Below are 22,570 nucleotides of genomic sequence, written 5' to 3' on the forward strand. Positions count from 1 at the left end.
TGCACACCCAGTCATTACAGGACTATTATGTCGAGGTTGGAACAGATCACTTATAATTTACGTGTTATTATAACAAGTATTCCTATAATTAGAGATCTAAATAGGACTATTACACACATTTTATATATCATAACCACTTAAGGGTCATGTAGCGTTCACGAGAGGAGCACATCTGTGGAAGTCAGAGTGAAGGGACAAACAAAGACTGTGTGGAAATTGTTTTTCATCCTGTTTTTAATGTGAGAGATCGAGACAGCAGATGCAGTTAATAGACAGTCCCTTGAAAATGTGCCTCATCATGTACCTCTTTTCCACAGCCACTGACAATAAAGGCTTCAAAGGCCTTAAGTTTGTTACATGCCGATGGCAGCTTTTTGGCACCACAATGTTTTTGCAGTGGAAACGTGTGAAAACTGGTTATAGACTTGTAGGGGCTGGTTTCTGCTCTCTTTTCCAGCCACTACAAGATGACAGTTTGAATCCAGCACCAACGAGAAAATGTCAACTCATTCCTCCAAACATGCAGGTACTGTAATTTCCTGCCTCTTCGCTTCTTCTTCCTCTACTCTGTCTCAGAATTACTGAGTTTTGCAGCCTCCAGGGACCCTGAATGTTCTCGCTGAAGTTATAGGGGTGAGCTAGTTTCTACTTTGGAACACAGTTACTACTGTGCATGCAGATGGAAAAGCACGGGAGGACAGAAAAGAGAGCAAAGTTAAAAAGACAAATGAATGAGAAGGCAAGACAGAAGAACATTTAATGACCTCAAATTCCCGGTGCATCTCCTGCAGCTCTGTCATGGAGCGGTGAACCTCTGCATGCAGTATCATGCTGCTGTGATCTGCCGTCCTCTTGGTCTCCCTGAGCAGAGCCACCTCTTCCTCCAGACGCCTGGTGTTCCTCTCTTCGGTCTCGCACCTGCGAGGGGATATTGACACATATCGACCTAGTTTTATTATTTAAACAGTAAAATGCATGAACACACCAACCACCCGGCATCCATTCACATTGTTTTCTGGGGGAAAACTTGCATTTTTGAGGCCATTACAAAAATATGAATTCATCCTAATTTCAACCTTAACTAAATATGCCTGCTGAGTAATTTATGATTGATTAGAGGACCAGCTAACATCTAACTGGTGCAAAACCAGTCCAGGGTAGCATCTGCTTTAATCTGGTTCAGTTCAAACTGGAAGTTTAGCAGATCATGTGCAGCCAATGTTTAATAAAATGGAATAAGCTGATAAACACACCAGAATAAGATGAAAGACACCACATGAATTAAAATTAATGAATAATGATTCAAGTTAAATTCCAGGTTTTTGTTTGATTAGTTGTGATTTTTAGATAATCTTCTAATTTAAAACATTTGAAAGGTACTTTATAGATGACAAAAAGTCAAAAGCTTTTTGTGTTTTATTATAAATCACTGCTTGCAGCCTACCTGGAGTACCTTCAGGACTCACCACAGGATCACAGCTCACACTGTGGCAAGCATTTAAATTGAGGTTTGATCGCTACTGTGCATCAAATGTTTGACCTTTGTATTGAAATCTGTGTTGTAAGATTCAACCTTTGCTTTTCCAGTTAACTGCTTCAGAGAAGTGTAAACGGGTTAAAAATGTGTCATTTTTATTTCAACTTGTAAATCTGGTGAAAAACATCTTGATTAATCCTGGATTTGTGAGTGAAATGCTCATATGCACTGTTTGTGACATGCCAGGGTCCAAAGTGGCGCAGTGATAAACAATGCTCCCTCACAAGAGGAAGGATCTGGGTTTGAATCTGCCAGTAGTCTGGCAATTTTGCAGCGGAGGTATGTTCAAAGTCATGTTTTATTTATCGCTCCGGCTCGAGACCGAGCTAATTTAGCAACTGAAATGACTGAGTAGGGCAATTTGAAAGTAAACTAAGAAAACACCCCAGAAATTCTCATCATTGGTCCAGACAACATGGAGGAAGATCGCAGAGAAGGTTGATGTGACAGGCTGAGACAGAGACAGATGATCCCTAAAGAGACCAGGCAGGAAGAGGAAGAAGAGGGCGACGATGACAACACGACAAGCATTTTTGAGAAACATGTAAATAAGGTCACCCGATCCCTGGTACTACCACCTGAGGGTCGGTATAATCCACACTGAGTTTTAGCACTCAGCTTTTCCTCTTGGACAGATTGTAAAGCTCTTTTACAAGCTATTAATCAAAAATCGATCAATAGACTTCAAATCACTCAAAATGCAGCAGTAAGACTTTTTTTCAGGAACTAATGAAAGTGTCTAAAAATATTGCACAGATTTTACTGACTCTACACTGGCTGTTCATTAGTTTTACAATTGTTTCCAAGATTTTGCTTCTTACTCTTAAAGCTCTTTGTGGCCTTGTTCCAGAATACACTGGAACCTTGTGCCAACCAGTGCATGGCCCGAGATCCTCAGGCAGGAACCAGTTAACTGCTCCCACCTCACACTTAAAGACAAAAGTAAATTCAATTCAGTTTAATTCAACTTTAATTTTATAGCATGAAATCAAATCTATCGCCACAAGGTGCGTTTGTAAGGTAAGGACCCGATGATAATAAAGAGAAAACCCAAACAATCAGACGACCTCCCGTGGTGACATACTTGGCGACAGTGGGAAGGAAAAACTCCCCTTTAAAAGAAAGAAACCTGTTAAATCCTCTGCCACAATTCATTTGGTTCGACGGAAAGAAAACTGGACAAAAGATGAAAATCAACAGGGAGCTAGTTCCACAGAAGGGCCCTGTGGCCCCTCCCTGAGCCTGGTTCTGTTGGAGGTTTCTTCCTGTTAAAAGTGAGTTTTTCCTTCCCACTGTCGTCAAAGTGCTTGCTCATAGGGGGTCATATGATTGTTGGATTTTTCTCTGTATGTATTATTGTAGGGGCTACCTTACAATATCAAGCGCCTTAAGGCGACTGTTGTTGTGATTTGGTGCTGTGTAAATAAAATTGAATTGAACTGAACTGAGAAAGGACCCAAGTGCAGGCACTGACAAATGACGTATTGCGAGTGAGCTTTAATTACAGTGGGGAAAACGAAACAAACAAAAGCTGAACATGGCAGCAACTAAACTGAAACAAAACCTAAACTGGGTGAAACTAAAGTGATACAAAGGAACAAAAGCCTGGGACTAGAAACTCGGGACATAAAACATAACAACCTGAGACATGGAGCCTGGAGCACAGAGAAATGCAACAGGTAATGCACAGAGAGGAAGACACAGGGCTTAAATACACAGGCAGGACAATGAGAGGATGGTGAACAGGTGGGAACACAGCTGGGACAAATCAGACATAATAAGACAAAGGAAGCAAAGCAGAATACACTAACATAAGACAAGGACTATCAAAGTAAAACAGGAAGCATGAGACAGTCGCAGAGACGCAGACTCAGAGACACGGACTAGACACTGAGACATGACTGACATGATGCACTGTGGAACACAGGGAAGACACAGTGAGCGAAACTAGGAGATAGAACAACAAATATAGTATAAACACAAACCCAGCCATGAATAACAAATAATCAAGGAATATAACTTAATCAAACACAAAACACTGGGTCACAGACTCAATGCCATGACAAACTGTAGTTGCTTCCTTCAAGCTTTAAAGACTGAGTCACATCCTATCTACAGCTTTCAACTCAAATCAATTTACTTTTATTTATATAGCGCTAAATCACAACAACAGTTGCCTCAAGGTGTTTTATATTTCAAGGTAAAGACCCTGCAATAATACAAAGAAAACAGAGAAAACCCCAAAATTCATGTGACCCCCTATGAGCAAGCGTTTTGGCAGCAGTGGGGAGGAAAAACTCCCTTTTAAGAAACCTCCAGCAGAACTACGCTAAGGGAGGGGAGGGGTGGGTCATCTGCTGCAACCAGTTTTAAGCCTCATCTTAAAAGTAGAGATAGTGTCTCTCTCCTGAATCCAAAGTCTTATACTGTTTTCTTTGCCTTGGACAGATATTCTAAAAATTATTCAAAAAGGGGTTTTAATATGAAATCTTTATGATTTCATGTTAATCTTTATGAATATGAGATCTTTATGCCATAATTCAGAGTTCTTCAGAGTTCACTATCACAGAGACAGTATGTGAGCTTTAAACATCCTTCAAAGCATTAAGTTTGCCTGTCTGTTCTGTTATCAAACCACATACTTGAGGATATCTCTGAATCTTGCTCTAAGTCTTACAGCAATGGTTCACTGCACAACATCACAATGTAGTGGTTAAAAGTGGATAATTACAAATAAAATCAGACCACAAAACTTTCCATTACCCTAGCCACATCAAAGATCCAGTTCCTGGAATAAACTACAAAGAGCAGGAGAAAAATTCTCTGTAGGAAACATTTTCATTATTAAAAATATCAGAGCACATACAAACATATGGCTAACCCCACCCAGTCACTCGAAGGTCAAGTATTGACTAATGCAAACAGCAATTCTAAGAATAGCTAGTGAGTGTCTAACCAGGGGCTGGAGTCTCTGGTATCAGCTGGAAGTTTTTATTTCACCCCATGACTGTGAGTCATTGCGCTGCAGAAATGATAACTAAAAGAGAAAAGGACATAAAAAGACCTTGGAGTCATCCTAGTGCATCATAAACAGACAGATGGTCAGGAAACTCGTCAGGTGGAGGTATAAAAGGAAGAGACAGGTATTTCATCCACTGTCCTTTAGGGGTTAACATTCGACAGCAGGCGGGAGGTGTGTGAGGGAGGTAGAGGTGGTGCTGATGGTGGTGGTGGTGGTGGTGGTGGTGTGTGTGTGTGTGTGTGTGTGTGTGTGTGTGTGTGGGGGGGGGGGGGGGGGGGGGTGTCTGTGTCACTCTGCATCAATACATAAGTGAAAGCGCCGACGCGGCACAAAGTCAGGCAGGTTGGCTCACAGGAGCGGGAACTGGCCTGAGTGCGATAAAAGGGGAGCTGGAAAAGCATTGCAGCAGGATGAAAACAGGAAGTCTTTTATTCTGAACTCAACAGCTTTGCCTCAAACACTGAAACATCTTTATTGGCTGGTGATGATTATCCCATATTAGCGCCTGTCATCTGGTAAAAACTACCAATGGTACACAAACAAAACCATGTCTTTTGCCCACTGTGGCCGATTACTTTGGACATACAATACATGCAATAGGTTTATGCAATATGAAATCATACCTAATGCTAATTAATAATCAGAAAATTGTATTGATTGAGGAAGAGGAGCACTGGAGCTTCCAGGAAAATTAAAGCCAAATACAGCTGACCTGGCCTGGATGGCAGCCGCTCTGGACTTCATGCTGTCAGACTCTAAAGCCAGCTGAGCATTCTCCATCAGTAGTTTACCGACCTGACAAAGCAAAAAACAAAAAAACAAATAAGATGTGATTAGATTTGGAGGTCAAGGCAAAATCTAACCGGTGATTCTATACATACAGTTTCCATGTTCTGGTGGCATGATCAAAGCTACAGCTCTCTAAGAAACAAATCATGAGATGAAAGTCACAAAACTTGGAAAAAGTGGGAGAGCAAGTCGCGGCAGTGGTTAGCACCGCTGACTTTTAGGAAGAAGGTTCTGGGTTTGAATCTCGTGATCTCTGGACTCTTTTGTGTGGAGTCTGGTTATTTTCCACATTATAAGGCGCACTTAAAATCCTAATTTTCTCAAAAATCGACAGTGCGTATTATAATCCGGTGCGCCTGATGTATGAATTCTGGTTGTGCTTACTGACCTTTTATGTGGTACACGGCGCTCAAAATCTGTCAACAATGTTTTAGTAGGACTTTTGTGAGCTATGAAGCCGCACTGCTTGATAGATTTTCTGAGCCTCACGGCTACTGTAGTCAGGAGCCTCGCGGAGTAATCTGGGTCCTAAACTCCTTCTACTTCTGTCCCAAGGTCAAACGAACACTGCGGCATCACTGAGAGTTAAAAACTGTCTAAATTCTTTCATCTTTAATAAAATGATCAGCGTCACTGCTTTACTGGATGTAACAATTAAGTTTAACATCCAGGCATCCATGAAAACAGAATTTATTAAATTTAACGGAGTCAGAAGTTAGCAGGAAGTTAGCTCGCTAGTTTCCACCTACAGCTCTTCTATCATTTTCAACATAAATGAAGACAAAAAACTAAACAGCAGTGACTTTTTTAGGGTTGCTGAAGTTGGGCTAGCTGGTATGTAATGATGCGCTACGTGATCGCTAGCTACACAGCTATGTTAGCATAACAAACTGGAGGACGAACGCTAACCTTTTTTCCACTCTGTAAAAGTTAACGTGAGGGTTCCCGTTGGTTAAATGCAGTTGCATGGCAGAATGCTGTAAACGGACCAAACTTCAGTCAGGAGAACAACTGAGATAATCCATCCACAATAAGAGGTTAGTCATTAATATACTGCAGCAACATGGGAATAGAGCAGCTGCGAGAGAATTCAACATTAATGAATCAATGGTATGGAAGTACGGAGCCCTGCAAGGGACATGGGAGAGAAAAAAATTACGATGAACTTTTGCGAGATCTCGCAAAACTAACTCTGGATCTCGCAAAAGACAGATATCTCCAAAAATGTCAGAGCACTTTTGCAAATATGTGATGTCTGGAATTCAACTTTTGCGAGATCCCGAGTTACCGAGTTACCTTTGCGAGATCTCGCAAAAGTTCATCTTAATTTTTTTTTCTCCCATGTCCCTTGTGGGGCTCCGTATGGAAGTGGAGGAAGCAAGAAGAATGAGTTGAGTAAAATTTGACTCATCTGACTGTTTTGTTTCGCTTAATGCGCCTTATAATCCGGCCTGCCTGATGGTCCGGTATTCTCCTAAACCCTGTGTGGTCTTACAAGTACTCAGGCTTGCTAAACAGTCCAAAAACATGCATGTTAGGTTAAGAGGTGATTCTAAATTGGTCGTACATAAAGAATCTAAATGCATAAAATAAAGTGCAATATGACTTTGTGTGAAAATGTAAATGTGGCTTGTAATCTAAAGCACTTTGAGTGGTCAGTGAGATTAAAAAGGAGCTATAAAAATGCCCAACCCATGCTATAGACGCCTCATGCTTGTAATCCATCCTACTTTGCATGCCAAAATCCCCATATTATCAGACGCACACAGACTCTGAAGAGATACTGTTATGAATTAGGCCTATTCAGAAGAAAACAAAGCATTTGTACATCAAAGGTGATGCGATTGACTCGATTCAGCTCACGCCCTTCCTCTTTGTACTTTTTAAATATAAATTACACTAATACCTCAAAATATAGCTTGTTGAATATAAACTTGATATATTTAATTTACAGGTAAAGCTAAAATCAATCCTTTGAGTGTTATTGCTCCTCATGTCACTTCTGCACTCAGAAAGCCAATCAGTGGTCCAGTTTGCACATCCTGTTTACATACTGTTCATGGGAGAGTTCATTTAGCATACACCTTCTGCAGGGATTTATATCAAATCCCACAATTTTTTATAATTTCTAATATTATTTTAATACAGCAAAGTAAAGTATAAAACATTGGATCCTTGTATTATATCAAACACAAATAAAAATCTTAACACGCCCTCATTCTCCTTTGTTTTCTTATGAGTACAAAACTTTTGAAAGAAGACACACCCTTGCTGAAAGAAAGCCAAAGATAACATCGACTATTCCACCATTTTTTTTTTTTTACCATAAGCACCATTACAAGCTTCACTCATTATATGGATAGAACATTACAATCCCAGCTTCAGACTCCCGGTGAGGATGTGAGTCAGGAGACTGACAACATCATGGAGTAATGTCTGCCCCGTCTCCTGTGATGTAACTAAATTGAGCACTTCTTAAGAAGATAAATAGAGAACTAATCCCTAACATTTATATGGAAGCACTCCCTGGATCCTCAGACAATGAAGTTGGCTGAGTTTGTCTGTGGTAGTCATGGGAACATGTGAACAACTAATTAGTGTCTGTCAGTGACACCTACTTATGCACGGTGTAAAGAAAGTGACAGTAAATCCAGGGAGCAGCTCAAAACCATCAGTTGAGTCATGGGAGATCACTGCTGTTAGTCGTCGACTCAGCGCTTCCGCATTCTTTCTGTGGCAGCCATCAATCGTGGGTCTCTGTGGCAGCGTAATGATACGGGCACAAGACATATCTTTCTATATCTGTGGCGAGCCCTCTCACAGTACGCAAAACATCTTCGATTAGTCTCGTTGATACCAAGGCTGTTACAATGATAACTAATGTTAAAGGTAAAAAACTTGGGCGTGTGGTTCGACATGGTGCTCTCTTTCAGGTCTCATGTAACAGAGACAACAAAGTCCACCTTTTATCATTTAAGAAACATAATCAGACAAGTTTTGTCAAGCAACACTGCAGAGGTTCTTGTCCATGCATTTGTGTCTTCGCGTATTTATTATTGTAATGCTCTCCTTTCTGGGCTACCAAAGAAAAGTTTTAGAGGTTTACAGATGGTTCAAAATGCAGCTGCTCGCATTTTAACTAAAACTGGGAAATCTGAGCACATTACCCCTGTACTGAGATCTCTTCATTGGCTACCTTGACAGGTTCAAGCAGATTTTAAGGTCCTGCTGCTCACCTACAAGGCTTCAAATGCACCTTCATACCTCTCTGACCTTGAAGACCCACTTGTTCACCCTGTCCTACATGTCAAAATTCCATGCCTTTTAGTTTTTAAATAATAATAATAATAATAATAATAATAATAATAATAATAATAATAAACTAAGTCTAAAAGCATTTTACCTACCTGAAATGATTATTAGCTAAAAAAAATGTTATGTATTATGTGAGTACAAGAAAATAATTATTAGAATATAATGTGTTAAATTGGCTTAGATGAGAGGGTCCAGCAATAGATCAGAGGAAGAGGGAAGCATTTGTTTGTGTGTTTTAGTTTGGTTTAGCTGTAGGCTTGAGAGTGTGTGTAATTGTGTAGAGGGAAAGGAATTTATGGAGACTGGGGGTCAGCCTGTCATAAAAGGAGACAGGAAGCTACAGTTGGGGGTTGCTGATGCTGATGCTTGTACCTTTAATAAAAACTCATAATTGTTATAACTTAGAAGCAGGTTTGCAGGAGACTCTCCACATGCTTATCTGTAAATGTAAGACAACAAGAGGCCAATGGCCCAGTGGATGCAGAGTCGGGGTCTCAGTGTTTGTAATATGTTAACTCTGTTTTGTATGTTGTGTAGAGGAATTTAGTGTAGCTTGGGTGAGGAGATTACTTTTATGACCGGCAGGAAGTCACGTACACAGAGACACACACACAGTGCTTTGACTGTTATGACGCACCCACACCTATATGCACACTCACTCACGTGCACTCACACTTACACACGGGTACGCGCACACACACTCACTCACGTGCACGTGCATACACACACAAACACAGAGTTTGCAGCACACCGTGGGGGTTTTATGATGGGGTCACTTCTATAAAGCTGACTGTAACAAACAAAGGAGTGGAAGATTTGCAGAGGGACACCGGCCTTGCGCGCCTCCCCTTCTCTTGCTTAACTGAAGATGAATGAAGATGAATAAAGGTTTTGTGAAAATGACTACTGAGTCCGGTGCCGTCTCTGGATGCCTCGAGGAATAAAAAAGAACTGATTTCGTAACAGTTTCAAAACTAATAAACCAGAAGCTTTATATCTACATGACATACAAGTCTTTAGTATTTGGCTTTTAGTATTGGACAATTGCAATGATTTGTTTTATTACATAATAAAGCAAAATCACATTTAGGAGGGGCCATAGGAGTCCAGTCAATGTGGATTGGGCTCTTGTTGAGGACTGAAACTGGCTTTGGGTAGGTGGAACGTCACCTGTCTGGTGGGGAAGGAGTGTGAGGTAGTTCTAGAGGCAGAGGGATACTGGGTATGGCTAAGTATAGTTAGACTCATCTCAGTGCACAACTTGGAACCAGTTAGTTGGAGCGGTTGGACTGACACTGAGAGGTGGCAGGCAGGGGTGGGTATATTTTTATCCCCTCGGTTCAGTGCCTGTAATTTGCAGTGATTATAAGCTGAACAGCATCTCAATGTACCCAGTAGGGTCCCTGAGTGGAGTCCTGGAAGATGCCCCATCTGCCCTACTCAGGGACCCCTGTGCTCACGAGGGCAATGACATTGTGACCTGGAGTTATGTGACTGGGAGGAACACCATGCTCGCACATAAGGGTGCCCATAAGTGCACAGGGTACCAGGACACCCTAGGCCTCAGGTTGATGATTGGTTTTGTAATCATATCATCAGCTCAGCTGCTTGCTGAGGAGCACTGAAACTGAGAGGAGATCGAACCCCCGCCCCCCAAAAACATGTCGGCTGCAGCCCTTATGCACAACTTTCTCTATTTTGAAGTTAGCGTTACGCTTGTTCAAGTTTTTGTTCCATGCAAACGTCAATAGCATTAAGCAACACTAGCTAACCTTGACTTGTGAGCTACTAACCCCAAAATGCTGTCTCGAGTTGCTCCTGGAAGCGAATTGACTATATTATATTATAACTACCGGTATATTATAACATTGGACTGAGTTTGGCAGATGAAATAAAAAGTAAAAATCTTGCTGTGTGTTTATGAGCTATTTGAAACTGTTAACTACATTCTATAATAACCAAATCATGTTTTATGTGTCAGTGAAATGAGTGCACACACACAGTGACAGCTAACTTTGAATATAGCAGTGCAACAGCAGCAGCCTTCCTTCTTTGGACATGCCTGTTCTCCAGTGACTTCATGTCATATGCCATGACACGATTAATCGACGAGCAGCATTGTCTAGTCGACTAGCTTTTCACTTTAGCCTTTAGTAACTCATCTGATTCCTGTGGCCTGATATTTGTGATAAATTAACTTGTAGTTGTCAAATTATTTTATCAGCCGTGAATGAACTGTTGCCACATTCATGCAGCGTAGCAAAGTTACATCTAGCTTTCACATATTTAATTAAAAATGATCAACAACAGATTAAATTTGCGGTCCTTGTATGCAGTCCTAACAGGAACTTCAGAAATAAAAGGCAGTTCATTTTACAAACTGTGTGATGGTCTTAAAAACAGGGTGCCATTAACCACCTATCCTATCCTTTAACTAAACATGTGTTCGAGGCTGTTCACAGGATGCTGCATCCAGCTGTCATCGACACTACACTACACTGGACAATAGGCTGTGTTTTTACTGCACTCATTGTTTGATTATACACACCCACTCCTCTCCTGTGGCTGCAAGATGGCCTTGAGCTGATTATTATAAAGCCTGAGTAGAAATAATACTGCAGCACCACAATTATGTCAAACAGCTGTGAAATTTACATAACTCTTTATACCATCTGACCTGGGCACGGAGCTCCTTGACGGTCTGTTCCTGTTTGGACCAGTCCTGGGAACGCGCGGTGTTCCTGACCCCCCAGCTGGCTATCTGAGCCTCCAGCCGCTGGTTTTCTTCCTGCAGCCGGTTCACCTGCTCCAAGAAGCTCTTCAAGCGAGCATTCAGGCCCCACATTGTGTGACTGGAGTCCTGCAGCGAGTCCATGGACATCTGAGAGAGAGCGAATGTTTACAGTCACACGCAGTTGCTGAGCCTGTGAAATTTTCATACAGTCAAATGACGCAGCTGGTGGTGCCTGTGATGGCCAAACCTTTCAGGCAGTACGTGACTGACAGGCGCGTGTTCACAAGAGCTTACAACTTTCTCTGCAGTGTGAAACCCACACGCTGCCAAAGGCGTTTACAAGGTAAATGTTTACCTAGTGATACTCACCTGCAGCAACGTGGCCTTCCCTGAATGAAGCACAGTATATGTAAGTCACTCTGTTTGCCCGGTCACACAGTCCACCACTCCTCACAGCTTAGCTGCATTCCTCCACAGCGAGCTGGAGAGCACTTCCCACTGTGTCCCAGGTCATCGGCAGCAGGCCCCCGAGACAGAGCAGACAGGCTGGCCTGCCGGTATCAGCGTTCGCTTGTCTTCAGGGTCAGTCACGGCAGGGACGTTCCTCCCTGTCCCACCTCGGCCCCTCCCAGGCAGCATGTGGTCACCCGCTGGACACTGGACACAGTGCTTGCATCACCAACGCTCTGGGGTCCCTTTGTACTCTCTGATCCAGGATTACTGATCTGCTTTCAAACAGGCAGCAACACAAGCTGCGGAGGGAATGTTCAGGGAGACACAGTGACAGGACCTGAGTGTGTGTGTGTGTTTGTGTGAATGGTCCTGTAATGAAAAGTTACATTCACTGTAATGAATGTGAAGCCCGTGTCCCTGAACACTCTCTCACTCTTTGTGCAGACTTGCTCAATGACAGCCTTGGTTGGATGTGTTTGTGCTGTCTGGGCCAAAGGTTTTCTCTTCCAAATATTATTATGTGGTTTTTTTATATTCCCTTGGTTACAAGGACTGCAGATACGCTTTCTTAACTACTGTTTAAGCAGTTACTTGATGTCATCTGGAGTTTGTAGCTTTCTGTTGCTTTCAGCGGACAGACTCTGCGGCATCATCTTAGACTTCAATAATATCATGGAAATGGCTAATGTGTCATGATAAGAGAGGTATGTTTTTTTAAGGTGGGGTGTGGTTCAAACACTCTCTCCTCTCAATGTTTAAGAGGATAAACCCAGTAAAAACAACTGGGTGGGCCACTGTAACAGCTAGAAAAGAAAAAAAAACTAAAAACAAGGCTCGACGGAGGATTCAAAAGTGCATGTTAGAAGTGGATGGTGGGCGGGTCTAATGTCTGTAAGACAAAATCAAAATCAGCTGAACTCACATGAACTCACAAGCAGAATGACAGAGCTTCACTGCCATGAACAGATCCCTAAAGATCAAACTGAGGTGTTTTTTTCCACCCTGTTGCACATGAATTCATAACTGAAACTTGGCTTGTTTACCTGCGAATCTTTGGGTCAACTCTCTTTAAAGCCACAGCAGCCACCCAGGTTACTGCAGCTTTCAGCACTGCCTTTGGCATCAAAATTCTAAGCATAGTATTAAAGATGAACGTTGCTTTCAGCTCTGAAAAATTAACTTTGAACGTGCCCCGGGGGACAGCAATAAGGGTGACATTTAACTTACTTTAAATAAATAATTTTAAATAAATAAACACTGTAAAATTTGTATATGTACATGCATTCCTACCCCCCCCCCCCCACCCCCACCCCCACCCCCCTTGAATGTCTCCCTAATTCTGAGGTCTCAAGGATCGCAAGTTTGCAGAGACAGAGCAGGAGATGTAAGAAAAGTGCATGAAATTAAACGACCTTGTGTTTTATTTCTTGGGCTCTATTTTTGGGACTTTTAGAGAAGAGCAGGGTTTTTTCCCTTTTCTGTCACTTACTCGTATCACTTTAACCTTCCTGCCTTCTTGGGACCTTTTTGTGCCACTGCTATGTGTTAAATGGCTGCCATTTCCACTGTGTTCAGTGGAATATAACCAAACTTGCCACAGGATAGTTTTTACCTGTCAATGTTAATATTCCAGTGTGAATTCCTTAAATCAGCCTAAAATGGCTGAGCAGCAGAAATCCCCACACCCATCACCCTGGGGACCATTTTCTGCCCATTGACTTCCATTATAAACGCTATTTTTCAACCCCAAATTATCATCATATGATTTTATTTTTTCTTCTTTTCTTGGATGTCAATGAAGACTCAGGGCCTTGAAGTTTTAATTTTTAAATTGCAAAAAAAATGCAAAAAAAATAATGGCAGGTCAAAATGTATGTTGGTGCCAATCTTTGGTCCATCTAAAGGCCTACTTATAATGACAATCACATATTACTTCAACTGGTTTTTTGTGGAAATATTTAGTTTCGTTTTTTGGTTTTTGGGGCTTATAACACAGGGTGCTCATGTAATAACACTGGGATTTGAAGGGTTAAAACAACGAAAATATAATTAAAACTTTACATGAATATTTCAGGGAGAAGTAGTTTTACAAGGTTGGCTAATTTAAAGTGGAATAAAATATGGATATATGGTCTTTTTATGGCGTGGCTGAGAATGGTCCCTAGGGTGATGGGTGTGAGTTTTTTAAAGGATGGCAGGAGGGTTAAGGTCTGCTACATTAAAAATGGCTCACAAAGATGAATCAATTTTTAAGAAGATGAACGTTTCACTATACCTGGATGCCTTTTTTTGTTTTCAAAGAGCCTTGTTTGCGGATTTGCAAATACTTGAGCTGTCTGGATTTGCTTGCCAGGCAAAACAAGCATGTTTTGCTAAGAGAAAGGATGTGGGGGTACTATTACACACATCTGAGCTTCTTTGTGTTGCTGCAACCTAATATTGTCTCTGTCTAGACTTTCATTCTTTATCTCTGACTTTGGCTTCACTGATGGTTGTGGGTGTTGTGGTTATCTATCAGCGTGGCCAGAAAAGACAGGAAATGGGTTCATGTACAGAGAACAAAAAATCAGATATAAAGAGTGAAAGAGCAAGAGAAGGAGAATAAGTCTGTAACAGGACATGAGCTGTGTAGATTTTAATAATTAAACGCACACACACAAAGCACACTGTCTAACTAAACAATGCCAGACTTGTATGCCAGGACACTTACTGTCATTGCACTCCCACACCCTGTCAGTAAGATGGATTGGCAGGAGAGCAGCAACGATGATAGTCAGTTGAAATCCGGGAAACAAAAAAGCAAAAAATTTCCATGATTAAAAAAAATGCTCTTAGGGCGTAGCAGGTGGCTCTGCTTTGGGTGTCTGTGACAGATGATTTTTGCTGCAAGCGTGACGGGGGAATGCCATCGAGCCTGTTTCTGGATGCCGTGTTGCTCCCTCAGACATCCAAGATGTGTTTTTTTATTGCACTGCATTTAACTGATGGGTTTAAGCAGGTGTTAACTTGTTACACAAATTTAAGGAGAAAAGGTGGAGGCGTTAGAGGTGGACACTGCCCAAAAAGAGAGTGAAAAACAAAACAAATCCACCCTGGATTATGAGTTTACCACCAAACAGTCTCACGAACATGAACTTTGCCTCTTCGCATTCCTCGACCTCTGTTTCCTTCGAGGGAGGAGGGGCGGCAACAGCTCTTTGATCCTTCTTCATGTGATCCCTCATTTTCATGAGCCTTTTGCTAAACGTGTCTGACAGAAAAAACAGAAAAAACCTGTTATAAACACACAATACCTTTCATCCTTTGTTTCGTAATTAGTGCTTAAAACCAACTCAGTGCCAACAGTTTTTGTTCATACACGGTATCACCACAACAGTCACTTCAGATCTGATTTAGAGACTATTGTGGGCTAAGTCCAAAACTACAGAAAGGATTAACTTCGCATAAACTCCACCAGACTCTGCTGTAGGGGTTATGTTCAGCTAAAGCGTGTGTCATGTGCTTTTACTTGTGGTATAAAGTACACAACAGTTATACTTTAACCTGTGTTGGCTTTTATTTATACCTCTAACCTGCTCGCTCAGGCACCATAAAGTATGTTTCTACTCAAATCACTATTATCAATCATTGTGCTGTTTAAAGCTTTACTAAGAAATGTTTTTATTTCCACAATGCCAAATGACTAATGTAAAGGACAACACAACAGGAGACCAGGTCGTCCTCACCTCTGCAGAAAGTTTTGACATCTTTCAGGTAATTGTGTTTGTATTTTCCCTCTAAGCAGCAGCCAGCACTTTTAGGACACTATTCGAATCCTTTTAACCTCGATGGTGGAGCGCTAGGGATATATTGCTGCATTCAGTTACTGTCCATGGGCATCATTAGCACGCACTTAGCTGCTAGTGAGTGCTAATTAACAGACTAATAAAAACTGGAATTTCACTCACTAAAACTGAAGCACAAACATGTTGAACAGACAAACTGTGCTATTCTTCAGATAATTCCACTAAAAACCTCCAAAAGTTGATTCTGTTCATCTGGACGCAGCGTTTTGTGGGAGAAACATTTCGTCACTCATCCAGGTGACGTCTTCAGTCTCAGCTGACTGCAGGTTTCCGATCTTATAAACAGTACATTTGCATAATGACTGAAACCAGCCCACCGAAGGAACAATGGGCTGGGAGGTCAGTTCCTTAATCATAATTATGCAAATTCTCATGACGATTGATCAACTACCACTGATCAACAGCCATGAGTACCATTCACAGAGAGTTGGGGAATGGCTGTAATCACAGCATTGTAAGATGGTGACAGATGTACCCTTAGGCCCCCTCCTCAATTCAGAGATGGTCTTTCCCATTTCACGTAAATGCCCTCCTTGACTCCGCCCTCAAACCAGCGTTCCTCCCTGTCCAGGATGTTACATCCTCATCACTGAAAGAGTGTCCACTGGCCTGTAGGTGTAAATAGACTGCAGAGTCCTGGCCTGACGAGGTGACTCTTCTGTGTTGTGCCATCCGCTTCGCCAGAGGTTGTTTGGTTTCCCCGATGTATAAATCCTGCCAATCCTCCTGGCACTTAACAGCGTACACTATGTTACTCTGTTTGTGTCGGGGGACATAAGAGAGTCCACCTTGGGCTGGACCAATTTTTGGCGCAGTGTGTTTTGGGGTTTAAAAGCCACAGAGACCCGGTGTTTAGAAAAAATGGGTCTCAACTGCTCCGATACTCCTGACACATCACTACAGGTTTTCGCTTGGGCAGCGGTTGTCCTTCTCTCCTGCATCAGCTGGAGCTTTCTTTAGGCTTTGACAAAAGTCCAGCTGGGATAACCACATTTACTCAGGGCCTTCTTGATGTGCTGTTCTTCTGCCTCCTTGGCAGATGTCCCCCCATTACTGATGGGGGACATCTAGACACAGTGTAAGAAGGCTAACCTGCCACTTTTCATATCCTCTCTGGTGAATTTGATGTGTCAGTCCACCGAATTAATGTGATCTGTGAAATGTGATACGTCCTGAGATTTGATTTTCACCCAGGTGTCATCCACATACCTGAACCAATGGCTTGGTGGTGTTCCAGGGTAGGATAGCAAAGCCCTCTTTTCCACTTCTTCCATGTACAAAATGGCCACGATGGGTGAAACTGGGGAGCCCACGGCACACCCATGTTTCTGCCTGTAGAACTGACCCTTGAAGTAGGTGGAATGAAGACACAGTTCCAAAAGCAAACACACTTCGATGGTGAGAGTGGTCCTGTTGCTGAGGTTGGTCATCCTGTAATCTCTTACATTCAAGTTTGTCCTTTAACCAGCGCTCACATTGCCCTGAGCGCTGTCACTTAAATCAAATGAGCCACACTTCAGTATTTTTCCACCCCCTCATGGAATCTGTGACATCACAAATACCCCTGATTGATCGTTTGCTATGATCGGCCTGGAGCAGCACCATCACTGTGCCACATCAGTAATCTTTATGGTTTGGTTCGGCCTTTCAGCTCTACACGAGTAATCTGTAGATATTAAAGCATTGATAGTGGTGCCAGCTTCCTGCTTACAGTTTGGATAAGGAGCCTTCCTGTCTCAGCTTGTCATTTGCACATTGTGAAACTAATGGTTTTTGCCAGTTTGACGTGGAACAATCTGACTCAGATACCTCATGAATTCATGGGAATGCAGACTAAGAGCAGGTTTTTGTTATGTTTGATCCCAGTAATTTACAACTAACACGTTATGCAAAAAGAGCTTTTAATCATCTGTAATTGAGTGGTGTGGTTTCTTCACGCGTTCCAGCACTCACACAGTGTCAGAAGCAGAACGAGCACAAGTTAAGCCCTTCACACCTTAGACATAAACGCGGATCAAACCACTGGAAGCACTGGAAACAATGTGGTAACGACCAGAAATGCATCATGCCATACATTTCACGGCTGCTAAGCCAACAAATGTGACATGCACAAGTTCATAACAGTGAGGATGATTGAAGGGAACAGCTTGATCGTTTTGTCACGCACTGGGCAAAGTGGCTCCTCCCAACAGAGCAGGAAAGTGAGCAGAACATCTTTAATCAGTCGTTTGTCGTTAACTGATATTGTCAATGTCACAGCAGTCTCATTCTTACACATCACATTAATGAGACGTGAGGAATCAAGACATGAAACAAGCGTCTCCGAGCACAAGGAATAAATTGAGTGGAAACAACCTGAAGGGACAAAGTATTAAATTCTTTAAATATTTGTATAATATAGATTTTTAAACGGGCCTGAAAAACAATTATCTTCATCGCACTTTGTTTGACATTCATAAAGCACCCCAGGGTTACAGTGTGTTTGCTTCTCACAAAACAATTAGACTAGGCGTGCCACTGTTGGCTGTCATTTATGGTTGCGTAGAAAAAAAGGTTGGGCAAATATCTCAAACGTCTCGAACAAGTCAGAGCTGGGAGCTCAAAGGAGTTCCCGGCAGGCTGTGGGGTCAGAGAGTATGCTGGATGGCAGGTACCTGTCAAACTGCAGAGGCTTTCTCACTTCACTCAAGTTCGGCTTTGGCATGTTTATGTATGTGTTTAGTTGAGTGAACGGGGTCTAGTATACTGAGTATATTTCAGCTGTTTAGCCCGGGACACAGGGGCGCGTTTAAATATATATTTTACTCATATTTAGCCACTTCTTTTCTCCTTGTGATTTGACCACTAGAGGGAAGGATTTGACAAACTGGAAAAAGCACAAAAACACTGACAACAATGATAATGATTTTAATATCATGAGGGTGGAAACTGAGGCCTGAAAAATATATTTTATGTAGTTCCACTTGACTTTATCACCCACTTGAGAGACCAGTGATAAGACTTAGACTACAGTAAGATTAGCTGTAATTTACCATCAACCATTAATTTAATCTCATCTGTTTAATTTCTAACCCTCATGAAAAAACTCTTACATCTACCTTCAGTTTAAGACCTAAATATAGCTAAATCCTTCAATAAATGGTTATTTAGTGACCATTAGGACAGCCAACAAGCTGTAAACACTGCACATATTAGCTTATTATAAAAGCAGCTGTCTCCTGTGTGGACAGCAATTAGCTGTGTAAGGTTTCTGGTCTTAGAACCTGCAGTTTTATTTGTCTTTGAAAACGAGGAGTTGTGCTCATTTTATAAAACGTTCATGCTTTTTCATCAGTACTCTGTTCCTCCTACATTCTGGTTATACCCTCTGTTAATATTTAGTGTGTATTTGTTCCTTCAGTGGTCTAAAGTGCTTGGAAATAAAAGCTGGATTTCTTTAAGTTGTTTGAAGATGCTTCACCTCTCATCCAAGAAGCTTCTTCAGTTAAGAACTGATTAATTTCACAATGTGCAAATGACTTGCTGAGACAGGAAGGCTCCTTATCCAAACTGTAAGCAGGAAGTTGGCACCACTATCAATGCTTCAATATCTATAGATTACTCGTGTAGAGCTGAAAGGCTGAACCAAACCATAAAGAATACTGATGTGGCGTATATCACAGTGATGGTGACGCTGCTCCAGGCCCCTCATTGCAACCGATCAATCGGGGGTATTTGTGATGTCACAGATTCTGTGGAGGTAAAAAAAAAAAGAGAAAATACTGAAGTGTGGCTCATTTGATTTAAGCTCACATCACAGGGGATCAGGGGTCCGTGAACTGGTCAAACTTGAATTTATGAGACTGGGGTTCAAGTCCACCGTGATGCTCTGAGTTCATGCGGACTTAGTTTTATAGTTACTTGATTTGTTTTTTTATTTAATTATGTCCACACCTTTGTTAGGTTCATGCAAAAAAAAGTTCTTGATTTGAGTAAAAGTCAACAGATGTGCAGTTGCTCTGATGGTCTAATATTGTTCTAATCTTGAGGCTATCTCCTGCACCACCAAGAGCACCCTGACGGGAAACATCTGCACCTGGTATGAAACAGCACCAAGCAGGACAGAGTGGGGCGAAAGCATCATTCGCTCTGAGCTTCCTGACCTTCAGCTCTGAACTGAAGAAGCTTCTAGGATGAGAGGTGAAACGTCTTCAAGCAACTTAAGGAAGTCCAGACGCTTTTCTTTCCAAGCTCTTTAGACTACAATGACCTGGATGACTGAGAACCTTCACAGACTTGTTGCTTCAGTGTTTCCCCGTGTGCTGATTTCTGTTTATTTTGGTAGTCTTATGATAACCCGTGTTTTGCATTTATGTGTGTCTTCCCTTTGTCCTTTATCACATCGTCTGTTATCCTTCCTTGCGTGAGTGTTTCTGCCAGAATTCTGTTGGTTGTTTGTTTTGGACTTTTTGTGAAGAAGGTGCCAGATGTTATCATTTCTGTCTATTTTACCCGCCTGAATCTAACCTGCCTAGAGCACCAAGACTGACATTAAAACAGCAAATAATTACATGTCAAATTAACCTCCTAGGACTTGGCGTCCACATATGTGGGCATCAGATTTTGGGTTGTTTAGACCAAAATGCTAAATTTGCTCTACAAGGGTCTGATATCCACTAACAAGGACATTATACTGCCACTGTTCTATTGAAATTTAACATGAATGTCCTCGATCTAATTTTTCTCAGAAACAAAATAAAGGTAAAAAAACAAAAACAGGTAATTCTTTGTTTTTACATTCATCAGGCCCTAATCTGCCCAAACAGCAAAGAGAAATTAAAAATGCCATGAAAGAGTTCGGGTCTTAGGAGGTCAAACCAGTGAGCTGAAAACGCACAGAAAAGGGAAGCTAATGCAGAGGTAGCTTAAACCTGCGTTCTTTCTGTTCGTCTGCTCTCGCTGCAAAAACATCTTTGCTCACCTGATCTATGATGTAAACATTTACTAAGGAGGTTGTGCTTTAAGTCACTACTTTAAATTCTTATTTATTAATACAACATGATTTACATTTTTATCATTATCCTCCCTTTTGCAGTAAATTAGACGATAAAGCAGGGCAAATAAAGTTTTATGGACAGAGTTAAATCTGACAGTTTAATAAAGTTAGAATAAACATATGTACCGTTTCATGTTCACCTTCTGCTTCAGCAGCATCTGCTGCTTTTCAGTTTTGCTACAAGATGACAGACGCCAGGACGCTTAACTCGAGCCTTCAGAGTCACAGCGTTACAGCTTCATCAGAGGTGAACTCCAGATCACAGCGATAACTGTTAAACCTGCATTTTTACAAGCGACCATTTTCACATTACACGCATTCACTCGATTCTTACTTTAAGCTCTTGTGTGTCTAACTCCAGTCGTGTTGGTCCAGAGCTAAACTTCCTTGTCATTTTAACCCGACATTTAATCTTGTTTGTTTAGGCATCGAGTAGGAGTGTATACTTGCACGCATTTGCACCTTCTAAAACCTTCTGAGAGAACCATATCTGGATTTCATCTGTGTTTTCTTTTTTCCTTGCAACGAATTTGCCTGCAAGGAATTCTTGTCAGTAATTCATTGAAAACCCGGAATAATGTGAATTATTTCAGAGTGAAATACTTTTCCTGATCACACTGAAAGGTAAGGGACACTGAACAGGACCTACCCCTGCATTTATTAACAGTAAAACATCTGCCAATTGCCTCTAGTTGAAGTAATTGGACATAATTTAAATGAAGCATTGATGTGTTTGGATACATGTCTGTATAAGAACAAACAGGCTTCATGGGAATTGGAGCCTATTCACAAGTTTTAAAAGAAGGCTCTTGGCAACTGCTGTGAAAATGAAAATAAAATGTGTTTATAGCTTCTGCTTATCCAGGAGTTTACCACCATTACTGCCAAGATCAACACCTACCCGTACTATTCAACATTTTTTGTGCAACAGATAAGCAATGCAATCATATCAATCAGAATGGAACATTCCTACTCTCAGTTGTTTAAAATCCATGAGGCCACAGACCTGTGCTTCCTTCAGGATAGAAATGTTTCTTCAGATGTTCAGGTTTTTTTTCCTTCAGGCTGCCACACATCATGTCTAATAAAGAAGAAAACAGTATTCTAACTTTGCACATTTTATTCTGGTGTTAACAGCTGATCTTGGTAAAAGTATGATTTGTGGACTGTTGGTTTATTAGCACTCAAGGAAAACATGGATCCAGCAGCGAGCTGTAAGTTTACAGTGGACCAAACCTGAAGCTGAACATGGCTGATTTTATTTAACTAAGCTTAAGATGATCTTTTGTTTATTGTCCACAGATGCACATTTACGGTGGCCCCTAGAGACAAAGCATGTATAAACTCCAAAACACTTACAAATTCCAAATAGCACGCACAAACTCCTCAACACATACAAAATCCAAAACACATGCAAACTCCAAAACACATGCAAAATCCAAAACACGTACAAAATCCAAGACACGTGCAAAATACAAAACACGTGCAAAATCCAAAACACGTGCAAACTCCAAAACACGTACAAAATTCAAAACACGTACAAAATTCAAAACACATACAAAATCCAAAACACGTACAAAATTCAAAACACATGCAAAATCCAAAACACGTGCAAAATCCAAAACACGTGCAAAATCCAAAACACGTGCAAAATCCAAAACACGTACAAAATTCAAAACACGTACAAAATTCAAAACACATGCAAAATCCAAAACACGTACAAAATTCAAAACACGTACAAACTCCAAAACACATACAAAATCCAAAACACGTGCAAAATCCAAAACACGTACAAAATTCAAAACACGTGCAAACTCCAAAACACATACAAAATCCAAAA

General features: G+C 41.3%; 1 protein-coding gene across 4 annotated transcripts in view; it reads right to left on the reverse strand.

Annotated features, from left to right (window-relative positions):
- The window catches only part of krt222 (keratin 222), a 37,225-nt gene extending 22,285 nt beyond the window's left edge, over positions 1-14,940 (reverse strand). The window contains exons 1-5 of one of the 4 annotated variants that reach the window (XM_004538721.5): positions 14,561-14,936; positions 11,767-12,149; positions 11,341-11,544; positions 5,272-5,354; positions 765-918 (exon numbers count right to left, since the gene is read on the reverse strand). In XM_004538721.5, the coding sequence (XP_004538778.3) occupies positions 765-918; positions 5,272-5,354; positions 11,341-11,544 (441 nt within the window). In that variant the 5' untranslated portion in view covers positions 11,767-12,149; positions 14,561-14,936. Of the gene's footprint in view, positions 1-764; positions 919-5,271; positions 5,355-6,257; positions 6,352-11,340; positions 11,545-11,766; positions 13,037-14,560 lie in introns of those variants that run through there. The other 3 variants (XM_004538719.4, XM_004538720.6, XM_076885260.1) reach the window with 3 other exon arrangements.
- Positions 14,941-22,570: the final 7,630 nt, after the last annotated feature.

This window comes from Maylandia zebra, linkage group LG6, assembly GCF_041146795.1.
Source record: "Maylandia zebra isolate NMK-2024a linkage group LG6, Mzebra_GT3a, whole genome shotgun sequence".
NCBI lineage: Eukaryota > Metazoa > Chordata > Actinopteri > Cichliformes > Cichlidae > Maylandia > Maylandia zebra.